The sequence below is a fragment of the Gigantopelta aegis genome, chromosome 2 (assembly GCF_016097555.1).
Source record: "Gigantopelta aegis isolate Gae_Host chromosome 2, Gae_host_genome, whole genome shotgun sequence".
Taxonomy (NCBI): domain Eukaryota; kingdom Metazoa; phylum Mollusca; class Gastropoda; order Neomphalida; family Peltospiridae; genus Gigantopelta; species Gigantopelta aegis.
Genome location: NC_054700.1, coordinates 50,991,403 through 51,006,692, shown reverse-complemented (window position 1 = coordinate 51,006,692; position 15,290 = coordinate 50,991,403). Strand labels below are relative to the sequence as shown.

At 40.3% G+C, this 15,290-nt stretch overlaps 2 protein-coding genes across 2 annotated transcripts; one reads left to right on the top strand and one right to left on the bottom strand.

The window, feature by feature from the left end:
* LOC121388920 (vegetative cell wall protein gp1-like) lies at window positions 1-2,617 on the bottom strand. Its single transcript, XM_041520465.1, has 2 exons — window positions 2,596-2,617; window positions 1-557 (listed from the first exon to the last, which is right to left on the bottom strand). Exons 1-2 carry the CDS (start codon window positions 2,615-2,617, stop codon window positions 1-3), a joined length of 579 nt encoding a protein of 192 aa, XP_041376399.1.
* A 1,412-nt stretch (window positions 2,618-4,029) lies between these two features.
* LOC121388910 (steroid transmembrane transporter SLC22A24-like) lies at window positions 4,030-15,290 on the top strand. Its single transcript, XM_041520452.1, has 6 exons — window positions 4,030-4,219; window positions 5,445-5,641; window positions 6,889-7,119; window positions 11,622-11,824; window positions 13,192-13,548; window positions 15,183-15,290. The coding sequence occupies exons 1-6, from the start codon at window positions 4,030-4,032 to the stop codon at window positions 15,277-15,279; spliced, it is 1,275 nt and encodes a 424-aa protein (XP_041376386.1). The 3' UTR covers window positions 15,280-15,290.

Below are 15,290 nucleotides of genomic sequence, written 5' to 3'. Positions count from 1 at the left end.
TCATGGCAGAGGTTGGTACGACTCCGGGCTCGGTTCACAGAGGAGCTGACGGACATCCCCAATGTTGGTCTTCACCAGCCTCGCGTAGCGTGTTGGTAGCTTGCCGGCCTGCAGTGACCAAGGTTGTTCAGAGGGCTGGTCAATCGCTGGAGATGAAGTAGGTGGGGGCGGTTGTGTCGGCGGGCTTGGCTTGGCTGGTTGGTCGCCTGGTGACACAATCGCCTTTCGTTTTCCAACGACCACAAGACGGGCCTGGGACTCTACAGCGCCACTCTTCCTGGGTGGGGGTGGCATCGCTGGAATCCCGGGGGTAGAAGTTGTCGGAGTTGTGGGTGGCGATTCCATCAGGGCCTGGTTAAAGACCGTGTCCGCCACTGGCGAGTCGTCAACTGGATCCTGCAGAGCTGGAACAGCTGGCCTCACTGGTGTTGACTGGGGCTTGGGGGGTGCAACGGGAAAAGTCGCCGCCGGTAGTTGAGCTACCGGTGTTGACCTCCCCCGGTCCGCCCCTGGCGCGTCCGTCTTCCTCCTCCTTCTCCTCCTAGGTGGTTTCTTCACTGGGTCACCGTACACCAAGGTCACGGTTGCCCGTGACCCGGTGTACGCGACGCGGTATTCCAACAACACTCCATACGTTGTTATGAGTCCCCCCAGGTGGGGGGGGGGGGGGGGGGGTAACTCCAGAGAGCATGAACATAGGTCCTGCTTCATCTTAAACAAAATTGGAATGCGTGGCGTTCTCCGGATACGGAACAATGTTTCTTTGTTTATGTTAAAGTGTTAATTATTTGAGCTTTTTGTCTCAGTTCTCTTTTTCCAGTTTAAGAATAGGCGTAAACAAATGTTGACCAATCACGGGTCTCTCTGCACTTGAGAGGTGGGGTTTCGAAAGTGTGGAGTGTATGAACAAATGTTGACCAAAAACGGGTCTCTCTGCACTTGAGAGGTGGGGTTTCGAAAGTGTGCAGTGTATGAACAAATGTTGACCAATCACGGGTCTCTCTGCACTTGAGAGGTGGGCTTGCAAAAGTGTGCAGTGTATGAACAAATGTTGACCAATCACGGGTCTCTCTGCACTTGAGAGGTGGGGTTACAAAAGTGTGCAGTGTATGAACAAATGTTGACCAATCACGGGTCTCTCTGCACTTGAGAGGTGGGCTTGCAAAAGTGTGCAGTGTATGAACAAATGTTGACCAATCACGGGTCTCTCTGCACTTGAGAGGTGGGGTTACAAAAGTGTGCAGTGTATGAACAAATGTTGACCAATCACGGGTCTCTCTGCACTTGAGAGGTGGGCTTGCAAAAGTGTGCAGTGTATGAACAAATGTTGACCAATCACGGGTCTCTCTGCACTTGAGAGGTGGGGTTTCAAAAGTGTGCAGTGTATGAACAAATGTTGACCAATCACGGGTCTGTCAGCACTTGAGAGGTGGGGTTGCAAAAGTGTGCAGTGTATGAACAAATGTTGACCACTCACTGGTCTCTCTGCATTTGAGAGATGGGGTTTCAAAAGTGTGCAGTGTATGAACAAATGTTGACCAATCACGGGTCCCTCTGCACTTGAGAGGTGGGGTTTCAAAAGTGTGCAGTGTATGAACAAATGTTGACCAATCACGGGGTTCTCTGCACTTGAGAGATGGGGTTTCAAAAGTGTGCAGTGTATGAACAAATGTTGACCAATCACGGGTCCCTCTGCACTTGAGAGGTGGGGTTTCAAAAGTGTGCAGTGTATGAACAAATACCGCATACTGTTGTCAAAGGGACCGACTCCAAAGCGTGGAAACTATTCTTGCACACAATTAACCGCCTATAGTGAAGCACTATTTATGACGTCATAACGTATCTAGGGAAAGAAAATTAATGGGGTTTTTTTTTTTTTCTTTCCCTAGGAAAAGATAACTTTTCTTTCCTTACTTCTCTTTGCCCATATGGGTAATAAATATATTTAGAAATATATTTATTATATACATGGCAGTGAAATATATAGATCTGCAGAAAACATGAAAGTGGTATTCAGTGAAAAGTCATATTTTCACTGTATTTTAGTTTAATGTGAAGTGTAATGTCGGTAAAATATCTGAAACTGGTTGGGTGCGAAACCAAATAATGGTGACACAATGTGTTGTTATTGAGTGTAACATTTTACTTCGCGTTTTATTTTTATTTTTTAAATTTTATTATCACTTTATCAAATATGTTTTTACAGCAGTATTATCAAATAATTATTAATTTAATAATTAAATAATGGTAATTCTATATTTTGATAAACATTTCTTACGGAATAAATAGATCTAAACCATAAAGTTGTGTTTTTGATAGCATATAATTAACAAAAAGCGAAATATATTGCCAAAAATTAGGAAAGATGTACATAACAAATAGACCATTTCATGGTGGGTTTCTGTTTTTAATACAATTTTTTATGTCAACTCGTGATCTGTGAGAACCATATTTTCACTCATTGCTTCGCAATTCATGAAAATATGGTTTTCACACATCACGAGTTGACATAAAAATCGTATTCCCCAAAAACCCCAATAAAAATGAAATAGCCTCTATATATGCATTTCATTCTTCTCTGCATTGTAAACTTACAGTTTTTGAGAATAAAGTTCATAGTCAAAGTTCAGTGTAATGTTCACTGATTAGTGTTATGCCTGTGATTAATCGTTAGAATAACAAAGGAAGGAAGGAAGGAAACGTTTTATTTAACGACGCACTCAACACATTTTATTTACGGTTATATGGCGTCGGATATATGGTTAAGGACCACACAGATATTGAGAGAGGAAATCCGCTGTCGCCACTTCATGGGTTACTCGTTTCGATTAGAAGCAATGGATCTTTTATATGCACCATCCCACAGACAGGGTAGTACATACCATGACCTTTGATATGCCAGTCGTGGTGCACTGGCTGGAACGAGAAATAGACTAATGGACCCACCGACGGGGGTCGATCCCAGACCGACCGCGCATCGAGAAAGCACTTTACCACTGGGCTACGTCCCGACCCTTTAAACTAACAAAAGAAAGAAAGAAATGTTTATTTAACGACGCACTCAACACATTTTATTTACGTTTATATGGCGTCAGACATATGGTTAAGGACCACACAGATTTTGAAAAGAAACCCGCTGTCGCCACTATATGGGCTACTCTTCCGATTAGCAGCAAGGGATCTTTTATTTGCGCTTCCCACAGGCAGGATAGCACAAACCATGGCCTTTGTTGAACCAGTTATGGATCACTGGTCGGTGCAAGTAGTTTACACCTACCCATTGAACCTTGCGGAGCACTCTCTCAGGGTTTGGAGTAGGTATCTGGATTAAAAATCCCATGCCTCGAAAATAGAGAGTTTACTGTAGCCACATACGTTAATATAAACTCATGTTTTCTGGTATAACATTTGTAATTGTTATTTGCACCGCTATTCGTGATAGAGTGTATACGAAGTGCATCAAATATGGATACGCTCATTTACGTCTACATGTTATACTCCAGGAAAGCTAAACAGCATTAGAAGTTAAAAGAATGCTCGCGCAAGGCTTTTGGACTGGTATGCATATTCAACGATATATAATGCACATTATTGCTTCGTGTCAACAATTATTAATCAACCAGCCGTAATACGTTGCAAAGGGCCCGCATCATACGCGTCGTTAGCGGGCCGTAGCGGCGAAACTCATATTGCCCATGGGCTATACGAGAGTTTTACTTCCAGTATTTGGTTTCTATTGGGTAAGGTGCGAAACGTTGCACCGCTTCCAGGCAGGTTTTCCTCCAAAAGGTAAGTTTATTGACATTATTTCAACTATTTTTGGCACCATAAATATTTAGATTTATTCCTATTTCAAAGACATTGTAAATTATGAATGCCGATGAAATAAATTTAATAATTACCACGCTAAAATTAAGTTGTAAAATGTAGCCCAATCGGACGTATTACCGAACTGAATTATTATCGTAATCGAACGTCACGCCCTCTATATTAATAAATAGCAGACGACAACAGCGTCGACCGAGGGCCATGGAAGCTAGTAATACAAAACAAGTAATTCTTCCCCGCATATCGAGTAAAAATGTCAGGTCGGGAGAAGAAATGATGGACGTTTTAGCGGATGATATTCTGCGGTACGAACTTCTATCAGAATTTGTTGACCACTTTGACGACGACAGTATTAACGTTCCCGACGAGCGTGAGGCAGAAGACGGTACCGGTACGGAAAATGACGGCTTGTGTCAAACAGGCGTTGCATTTAATAAACGATACTTTGTTCTGAATTTTATTACTCACTTTTTCATATTTATAACTTTAAAGGGACATTCCTGAGTTTTCTGCAGTATTTAAGATGTTATCGACTAACAGAGACTTTTTTAACGATTGTAATTACATTGTAAATATATTTTTCTGCATAATACATTAGTGGGTGTATATTAAACATGTTTCCGATCGTTCTAATATTTGTACTAGGTTAAATTGCATTATATTTCCTAAAATATATTTTTTCGTACGTACGAAAATATTTGAAGACAAAATCCAGTTTGGGCTTCTTACAAATATTAAGACGATCCGAAACACATTGATATTCTAAACAAGAAAATATATTTAATATGTAAGTTTAATCGTAGAAGTATTTTATTAGTCGGAAACAGCTTACAATGGTGCAAACTCGGGAATGTCCCTTTAAATCTGGTTAAGGATTAAAAATAACATGTTCAGTCATCCATGAAAAGTTGATTAATAAAAATGTCATTAAAAGTGTTTTTTTACATTGGCCTAGTTATAAGTCCTCAGGCAATTGTAACGGCCCTCCGGTGGCTACATTGGCCCTCGGTGTTGCCTCGGGCCAACATAACCACCGGAGGGCCGATACAACTACCCTTGGACCTATAACAAGGCCAATATGTAAAAAACCCATTTAATAACATAAAATTATAATCTTATAGTTAATTAATAAAACGGTTAAATGTGACGGCTATTATATATAACGGGCGCAGCTATTTAGTATTATCCCAGTGAATGGTGAGCTACTTAACGTTTCACTTGAGGAATTAGTCTTAGAATTGAAGAAACAGTGATGTTGCAAATCATGGACTCATAACCAGGGCCTGTTATGTCTACTCGTTACGTAAATTAAAGTAGTCTGTTATTTCATGTTATTTTCTTCTTTCAAAAAAAATAAAAATCCCTTTGGGGGACATGTGTATATGGGTGTGTGTGTGTGGTATAAGCAAAGCTATATGAATAAAATTGGTTTGTAGTTAGATTTCTTAGAATGTGTAAACTTAAAACTTCTTTTTTTCTGAAACGTTTTCTGAAAATCGAGATAGAGAGAGGCGAGGCAGAGAGAGAGAGAGAGAGAGAGAGAGAGAGAGAGAGAGAGAGAGAGAGAGGGGGGGGGGGTGTAACTGTATACGAAACTCTTTTTTCTTTCATTCCAGCAAACTCTGTAGATCACCGATGTGATGACGTTGGAGATAATTCTACTGAAACCCTCGAAGATTCGCTTGTTACAGGACACAATGTTACGTACGGAGAGTGTAGCATTATTTCCGTACTTGGCAACACGACTCAAAGTCGACCGTGCAGTTCCGGATACGTCTACTCAGAACCCGCAGATCGGTCTATTATCTCTGATGTACGCACGAACACGTCTAGCACTGTTATAGTTCAAGCGCACTTCCGTAGCTATCTGGGCTGTCTATCCAGGACAGTGAGTTAATATTTAGCAAGAGAGAAGTCGGTGTAGTGGCCTCACATCTACCCACTGAGTCGTTAAACTCACTATGGGTGGCAGCCGTTACCGGCATGCGAACCCAGTACCTACCAACCTTAAGTCCGATTCCGTAACCACTGCACCACTGCGGCAGATGTCACGCTTGTCATCTTTTAAGCATTTTATTTGAGAAATATAGGTTGTGCTGATGGGAACTGGTGTAAAGAGAATGTCTAGTGTCCAGAGGCGCCCCATCCCCTGGAACAAATGAACTCAGGGCGGCCAACCTGATGGAAATATTTTTCCGGAATTTTCTGATATTCTAATTTTTATGCCCATTTCAAAACAATAATTTAAAGCGAGCGGAAACGCCATTTTCATAAAAGTCATTTTAACCAGTGCGAAAAATGTCATGTTTGACATATATTTGCAAATGACAATACAAATGAGTACATCATTATTTATATGTGAATTGGAAGTTCCTCATAAAAAGACACACCCCATTACACACCTACAGACACAAAAAAGCCCACTTTATTAGCAAATATTATATTACAGTTTAAGACTCCCACCTACAGATTAGCAATAAAGTGACAAACAAACTTGAGGCCAATGTTATTTTTATGTAGGTACATTGCCACATATGCACTATTTCATCGCTTTATCACTGGGCTACGTGATTAGTACATTAATATTTTCAATGGTGCAGCATTTTTGGACATTAGGTTTCGCATCATGTACCATTTTAAAACGGCTGTGTATCAAAATGAAAATTGTACAATAATTAGACAATATAATGAACTGGTTTTGAACATAATGTTGGTGTTCTTTTTTAAATTTATTATCATAATTGTTGTTAAGAATCTCCCTCTATATGGCAATATTATGTTTGATAGTGATTTATTGTAATAGTTTATTTTTATCGTACCTTTTTTCTTTGTCGTAAATTCTACAGATTAATCTTGTGTGTGACAATATAATGAACTGGTTTTGAGCATAATGTCAATGTACTTTTTAAAATTTGTTTTCATGTTTTATAATTATTAAAGAATCCACCGAAATGTGGCCATGTTTGATGTTATGTTTGGGGTTTTTTGGTTTTTAAAATTATTTTAATTGTTTATTTGTATTATACCTTGGGGTTTGGGATGCTTTTTTGTATTTTACAGATGAATCTCGTGTGTGACCGGAAGCCTCTTGCCAGTTTGTCACAGACGGTTTTGTTTGGTGGACAAGCCTTTGGAGCCCTCACATTACCGCACCTGTCAGATCGGTATGGACGAAAACCGATTCTTATCCTGTCCACTGTCGCCTTGATGGTTATTGGAATTGGAACGGCTCTGGCACCAAACTACCCGACGTTCGCCGTACTGCGTTTTCTTGTTGGTGCTTGGCAACAGGTATCCATTAATTATCAGTAAAAAAAGAAGAAGTTTGTTTTGTTTAACGACACCACTAGAGCACATTGTTTATTAACCATTGGCTATTGAATGTCAAACATTTAGTTAATTTCGACATAGTCTTAAAGAGAAAAGCCGCTACACTTTTACATTTGTAGCCAGGGATCTTTTATATGCACCATCCCACAGACAGGATAGCACATACCACGGACTTTAATATACCAGTCCTGGTGCACTGGCTGGAACGAGAAATAGAACGAGCCCATCTACGAAGATCGATGCTAGTCCGACCGCGCATCAAGTGGGCGCTTTACCACTGGACTACGACCCGCCCCTAATTATCAGTCGAACCCACAAGTTATCTGTGCAGTGTGCGAGTGTTTATGTATAATGTTTTCTGCAATCGCTATGTATACTGATTGGCCAGATACTAGTAACTGATATGACAACTATACTGAAGACCTGGGAGAACCAACGGCCGGATAGTCTCATTCAGATAGCGGATTCCATTCAGATTGCCATCCACCACATAGAGGGGGGTCCTGTGGTGGATAGAGATGCCGCCCCACACCATGACGCTGCCACCACCGAACCGGTGACGTTGTCTAACGTTAACGTCAGCGAAGCGCTCCCCAGGACGTCTGTAGACACGAACCCGACCGTCGTTGAACTGGAGACTAAACCTGGACTCATCAGTGAACATCACTCGACCCCACTGAACACGTTGCAACCGCAGATGAAGCGTGCACCAGTGACGTCTGGCCGTTCTGTGACGTGGTAGGAGTGGTGGTCGAACAGCCTGGCGACGGCAGCGTAGATTATTGGCTCTCAGACGATTGCGTATGGTTTGATCAGACACTCGAGTTCCAGTCGCAGTCCGCAGATTGTCACGTAATCGGCGTGCAGTGGTTGTGCGTTGACGTAGAGCCATATTGGTGATGTAGCGGTCCTCTCTATTTGTAGTGCTTCGGGGTCTTCCCGAACGTGGACGATTTCGAACATAATTCGTTGCTTGGTACCGTTGCTACAGTCGGCCAACGACACTCTGACTGACACCAAGTCTCAGAGCAACCTTTCTTTGCGTATTGCCATCCTGAAGCCAAGCAATAGCCCTTCCTCGATCTTCGATAGTCAGTTGAAGTCGTACCATTGTCGAATTTGGTGTGTGCACCATACACGAACGCAAGCTCCAATTATACGGAAATTCAGCATTGGGAACATGGAATACACGTGCAAAGCGTGCAAATGAAGCGCTTTGTGAAAAAGCAAGTTAAGGGCACTTAGCAGACCTTTCGCTTTCGCCCTAATTTATGTGCAAATGTAAGCATGTTTTCGCCATTAGAACTAGTCGACAGTATCAATGACAGTGGATTTTAATTCATTTATGGGTTGCTTAGACCCACTTTCGTCAAAATGGAACAATACCATGCGTGACATTATGGTATAGCTAATATAATTGACATTCAGAAAATAATGTCGAAAATATCGTCTGACCCTTAAATTCTTTTGAGTAGTATATAGATACATTTCTTTCTTACACACCTGTTGGTGAGAACACCATGCGATATTTTTGATAACACATAGTTGTTTATACATGTACATGTGTTAACAATTTCTAGACATACAATGACCAGGTCACCAGTGTCATACATCCAATGAAAAACTACACGATGAAAATCGATTACACTGTGATGTTTAAGTTAACCTGACAATCATGGGTCTGTAACGCATAAGTTAGCTACAAGTGCAACGGCTGTAAATAACTTTTAGTCGGAAAAGATGTTAAAATTTGCTTAAAACCTGGTTTTTGAGGATATGTAAGAAATAGAATAATACATTCGTGTCCGTTAGATACCATTTATCTCACAATTCGTTTACGAACGTATCAAACTCGGTTTTGTTAGCTAAATACATTTTAAAACAACTCGTTGCGAGGTAAATGCTGCCACCACCGAACCGGTGACGTTGTCTAACGGCCACTCATGTATTATTGTCTATGGAGCAAGACGCACCCTAGTGGTAAAGCATTCGCTTGATGCACGGTCCCTCTGGGATTGATCCTCGTCGGTGGGTCCGGGCTATTTCTCGTTCCAGCCAGTGCTCCACAACTGGTGTAACAAAGGTCGTGGTATGTGCTATCCCATCTGTGGAATGGTGCATATAAAAGATCCCTTGCTGCTTGTCACGGGGATCCTATAATACCGTTAACTGAATAAGACACGATTATCCAAATATCTCTCCTAACTGTATATCTATTAGATCTCTCTGTAACGGGCAGTTATACCCGCGTGGCTTGTCTCTAGGTATGATCAGAGATACGATCTTATATAAAGTATATATAATATAGCACGTTTAGTTCACTAGAAAACACAACAAAAACACAATACACTTTGGAATCTGTATTAACCTACGCTGACAAATGTACTGCCGCAGTAATTGATTAACAACAACAAATAATAACAACCCAGAACTGATCACTTAATTAGTTAATCTCTAGGTGTCTAGTTTACACAATATTCTAATCACTCACCGTGACACAACACCCATACGTGTGATAATTGAGAAACGCTTCCAGGTGAACTTAATTAATAAAGGAATTACAATTCTATTCCTAACTGGTTACTTTTTAATTAACCCTTAACTACTCATTCAGTAACCTTGTAATACAGAATTAATACTGGTACCTATCACAATAAAGACAATAACCTACAGTTTACCCAGGTCCTCTAGGATGACTGGTTAAGCTTTATATATATTAGAACAGTGAGCCTACAGTTTACTGCGTCAGATTACCGGCAGCACCGTCTAAATAATATTGGTATAATACAGTATTAAAATATTTAAAGTCACATCAATCACATCAAGGTTATACAACAGAGTAGAAATAATATATGTACCAGTCCGGACGGACAACGTTCCCCCTGGAAGCCTTCCTATGTTTCTCCTCTATATCTCTAAAACCCTAGCTATTTATTATAAAATCGAATATCGCCTGGGGGTACATCGCGGCACCGAATACCTACAAGTGATATTTCCACAGCGACCAAGACGGCATCTCTTTCTGAGAAGCCTAGACTGGTCGTCGCCTAGTTCGCCAAAATCACGGTCGTAAAAACCGCACTCGCGGAGGTATTACGTAACTACTGGCCACATGGCCTGCGCACCTGGTCTGGGTGTGTATTGGAAAGAGCACGACCACCGTCGCGCAGAGGTATTACGTAACAAAGTGCCCACCTGGGCTTAAGTGCATATTGGAACTGCACACGGCCCTCTAAAACAATTAATATCGCCACAAGCGAAAATAAAATTAAGAGCATGTTCCTCAACACTGCTAATGGAAAAATATAGCTGGTTTCCTTTCTAAGACTATAATGTCAAAAGTACCAAATGCTTGACATCCAATATTCGATGATTCATAAATCAATTTGCTTTGGTGATGTCGTTGAACAAAACACACACTAGATAAATTTCTATATTTTCGAACGGACACTATTATAATTAATAAAGGAATGCTGACATTTAACCCAACAGCGTAAACAAATCAAACGATGTAGTGTTAATATAATAAATATAATAATTAATAATAATAAATATAATAATTAATAATAATAATAATTAATAATAATAAATATAATAATTAATAATAATAAATATAATAATTAATAAAAATAAAAATAAAAATAATAATAATAATAATAATAACTTTTATAACAATATATTAGGTATTACAAAATGATAAACTGTATTAATTTTCAAATAAAGATGCTCAGAGATGCGTTTTCAGGGCAAATTAGTGTGACATAGTGGATGGTGAATTTTAAAAAGAAAGTCATTAAAAGGGTACATAACATGGGCGTGTGTGTTTGGGCGTGTGGTGGGGGGCGTGTGAGGGTGCGTGTGTGTGTGTGTGTGTGTGTGTGTGTGTGGGCGTGTCACGGTACAGTGGTGACCCCCCCCCCCCCCCCCCCCCCCCCATTGTGGATCCGTCAATGTTGTTTTGGTGTATAGATTTTTCCTTGATGCTAACTGTAAAATGTAGCGGGTCTCCTCCGAGATTGTAATCACAGAATTACCCAGTGTCACACATCCAATAGCTAATCATCGATAAATGAATGTTCTCTAGTGATGCTCTAGTGATGTTGTTACATAAAACAAAATCTATAGTTTTGATGCCTTTCAGGATAGAACTCTGTTGAACGTCTTGGCAGGCATGGCGGAAATAAGTAGGCATTGGGGGTGATTGTGATTAGAGGCGCCGATTGAGATATAGGGCGCAAAGCAAAGTTTCTAGGGTGTTCGGTGGTATGCTCCCCCGTAAAAGTTTGAAAACTAGATGTCCTGAAGTGCAGCCCTCCCCCCCCCCCCCCCCTGCTACGCCATTCCTGCGTGTTAGCATTTTTGAAAATAAATACTCCTTTTAAACCGTCCATGCATTTTCCATTTCTTGTTACGCTGCTGCCGAATGGCTGAGAGCATGTCTTGTTGGTTTTTATTTTTTTTAGGGAATTCTCACAACAGTTAGCACGTTGGCTCTGGAATTGTTTCCTTCCCAGCATCGAAAGCTGGTGTGCTCTGCTTTGAATTTAATATGGGCTTTCTGTGCAATGACGATACCACTCTGGGCGTACTTTCTACAAAACTACTCCTGGAGGATTCTACAAGTGGCGTATACCTCAGCAACACTGTTATTTATAATTCAGATTTGGTAAGTTGTTTAATTTTAAATACTCTATATCTATTTAGCATTGGAATATAGGCCTACTACCAAATCAAACCCCATATACGACAATGGTAACACATGTGTTAAAACTAAAACTGCTACACGCAGCGTTTCAATCGACATATACACCATGGATATAAAAACTACCACCCCTCATCCTTAAAGTAAATCAGAAGAAATTGGGGGTAAAGCTGCTCCTTTCAGACATAACGAGTAGCGTTCATGAGTACCCTAGTTCCGCACAAAAATTGTCATGTTATTTTAAGTAGAACATAGTACATGTTTCATGAGAAAAAATTAATAGGTGCATTGACTCTAGATCAAATTAAATTACTTGAATTTATTGGCCAGATGAAACAACAGTTTAATACAACAAACGCTGTCATATTTATCACCAATGGCAGGACTTGTGGTATTAACTGTTTTATCAAAGTTACGTGCACCTCGTACTTTGACCCAGCCGGATGTTATTTGATTTAGTATTACGTATAGAGTTTTCCGACAGCATGTTCTGCCTCCTCTTCTTAATTAAAACAAACGTGAATTCTCGAGATTTGGAACATTATTCTTTAAATTGATGGGAGGGGAAGGGACAGGACGTAGCCCAGTGGCAAAGCGCTCGCTTGATGAGCGGTCGGTCTGGAATCGATCCCCGTCGGTGGGCCCATCGGGCTATTTCTCGTTTCAGCCAGTGCACTACGACTGGTATATCGAAGGCCGTGTGAAATGTGCTATCCTGTCTGTGGGATGGTGGATATAAAAGATCCATTGCTCCTAATGGAAAAATGTAGCGGGTTTCTTATCTAAGACAATACGTCAAAGTTACCAAATGTTTGACATCCAACAGCCCATGATTAATAAACCAATGTGTTCTAGTGGTGTCGTTAAACAAAACAAACTTCAACTTTGAACGATATAAACTGTCACGTTGACTGTTATACTAAAGTGACAGACCTTAGTTTTTAAATACTACGACGAATTTGTCACTGTAATATATGTTAAAGCAGTTTTTGATAATTGAAATCAGACATTTCTTACATTTTATTGTTTATATTATCCATACATCCAAAACACACGTACGTCTGAAAAGTAACGGTTATGAAGACAGACTCTAGTCTATTTTAGGGGTATTTCCCAGTTTCAACGTCATAGACTTTTGTTTCACCCTGTGGTAACTTTATCCAAACGTGTTACAGGTTTGTAGATTAACCAAGCTCCATGTCCATTTTCATGGCTTGTAACTACTATCTGCGACTTTAAGAATTAGCTTTAACTGTCATTTGCGCATCAATCGAGCATAATTATATACCTGTACCGGTACACAACCAGAAACATCTGATTGTAATTTGCAGGAAAGTAGAAGAATCAATCCCATGGTTAATCGCCAATGGTAAAACCAAGCGAGTTGTTCGTGTGTTAAAGACAGCAGCCAAAGTTAGTAAAATTCCTGTCCGTGTCGTCATGGAACAGTTACACCTGCTGGAAGTGGAACAGAAAGGAAAAGACCAAGATTCAGAATTGGTTAATCAAGAAGGTCAACTCAAAGAGGACTCTTTTCTCCTGAAGAATTCCGTGCCTTCCAGAGAGGAAGACAAAGTCAGCGATATCGACACAGATGAAGAACTCACAGCTGTCAAGCCATACACCATCTTAGATATGTTTAAGAACAAACGCCTTGTTGTGAACGTTTGTATTCTATTGTTTACGTGGTACGATTTGTCTCATATTCATAATTTTGTGTTAAGCACCTGTTAAAAATTGATGAGCAAGTCTCAAAGCACTAAGTCGGTTTTGTTTGTTTTTTTGTTTTTTTTATTTAACGACGCCACTAGAGCACATTGATTTTTAATCTTATCATCGGCTATTGGACGTCAAACATATGGTCATTCTGACACTGTTTTTAGAGGAAACCCGCTGTCGCCACATAGGCTACTCTTTTTTACGACAAGCAGCAAGGGATCTTTTATTTGCGCTTCCCACAGGCAGGATAGCACAAACCATGGCCTTTGTTGAACCAGTTATGGATCACTGGTCGGTGCAAGTGGTTTACACCTACCCACTGAGCCTTGCGGAGCACTCACTCAGGGTTTGGAGTCGGTATCTGGATTAAAAATCCCATGCCTCGACTGGAATCCGAACCCAGTACCTACCAGCCTGTAGACCGATGGCCTGCCACGACGCCACCGAGGCCGGTCCACTAAGTCGGTGAATCTAATTTAAAATTTCAAAAAAAGAAATATTTTGTTTTCGGGTTTCGGTGGTGTTGTGGTTAAGCCATAGTACATAGGACTGGTAGGTACTGGGTTCTCAGCCCGGTACCGGCTCCCACCCAGAGCGAGGTTTAACGTGACCACTACACCCTCTTCTCTCTCACTAACCACTAACGACTAACAACTAACCCACTGTGCTGGACAGACAGCCAAGATAGCTGAGGTGTCTGCCCAGAACAGAGTGCTTGAACCTTAACTGGAAATAACCATGAAAATAAGATGAACTGAAATGAAATAATAATAATAAAACAATTCAAAGTACCCCGAACATCTGTTGTTTAACGTATCATTTAAATATGCATAGACGTACGGGCGCCCTTTTTTCTAGCGCGACAGGCTGGTTTTTGCCCGAATTAAACGAAAATGCCCGAATCTAGATAACAACATTTATCCATATTAGTATTACTACCAAAAAGCTATATAGGGTTGCAAACGAATAACTACGAATTTTACATGTATTACAACTAACTGTGATGGTAGAATGATGGAAATACGTGGTAAAAAGGTCTCAGGTTAGCACATTTTGACCCATTTCTTATCAGTGGGAAAGATATAACATCTATGCTGGATGTCTGTTTCTAACGAAGGATGCCTTTATATCTCCCCTCCCCCAGAAATGACGATAATGTCAGGGATGAGGCCCTGAATAACTATCTTACAAATAATGTTGAACATAAACAATATTAAATACATATTCCACACGTTTCTGATAAGGATCAAATTACTGGTTTTTATTCCACACATTTCTAATACGAATCAAATTTCTGGTTTTTATACCACTCATTTGCGATACGAATCAAATTACTTGTTTGTATTCCACACATTTCTAATACGTATCAAATATCTGGTTTTTATACCACTCATTTGCGATACGAATCAAATTACTTGTTTTTATTCCACACATTTCTAATACGTATCAAATATTTGGTTTTTATTCCACTCATTTGCGATACGAATCAAATTACTTGTTTTTATTCCACACATTTCTAATACGAATCAAATATCTGGTTTTTATTCCACTCATTTGCGATATGACACAAATTACTGGGGGTTTTTTTTATTATTCCATGCAGGTTTACAAACGCTCTGACGTTTTTCGGTCTCTTCTTGACGTCATCATCCCTAGCGACGCGACCGCTTTCTCAACTTCTTTCTGAACGCAGCCGTTGAGGTCCCTGCTG

Coding starts and splice junctions, on each gene's coding strand:
- LOC121388910 (XM_041520452.1), top strand. CDS start 4,030: ATGGAAGCTAGTAATACAAAACAAGTAATTCTTCCCCGCATATCGAGT. Junction 4,220..5,444: donor TGAGGCAGAAGACGGTACCG/GTACGGAAAATG, acceptor CTTTCATTCCAG/CAAACTCTGTAGATCACCGA. Junction 13,549..15,182: donor TGTATTCTATTGTTTACGTG/GTACGATTTGTC, acceptor TATTCCATGCAG/GTTTACAAACGCTCTGACGT.
- LOC121388920 (XM_041520465.1), bottom strand. CDS start 2,617: ATGAACTTTATTCTCAAAAACT. Junction 558..2,595: donor GAACTTTATTCTCAAAAACT/GTAAGTTTACAA, acceptor ACGGTGACCCAG/TGAAGAAACCACCTAGGAGG.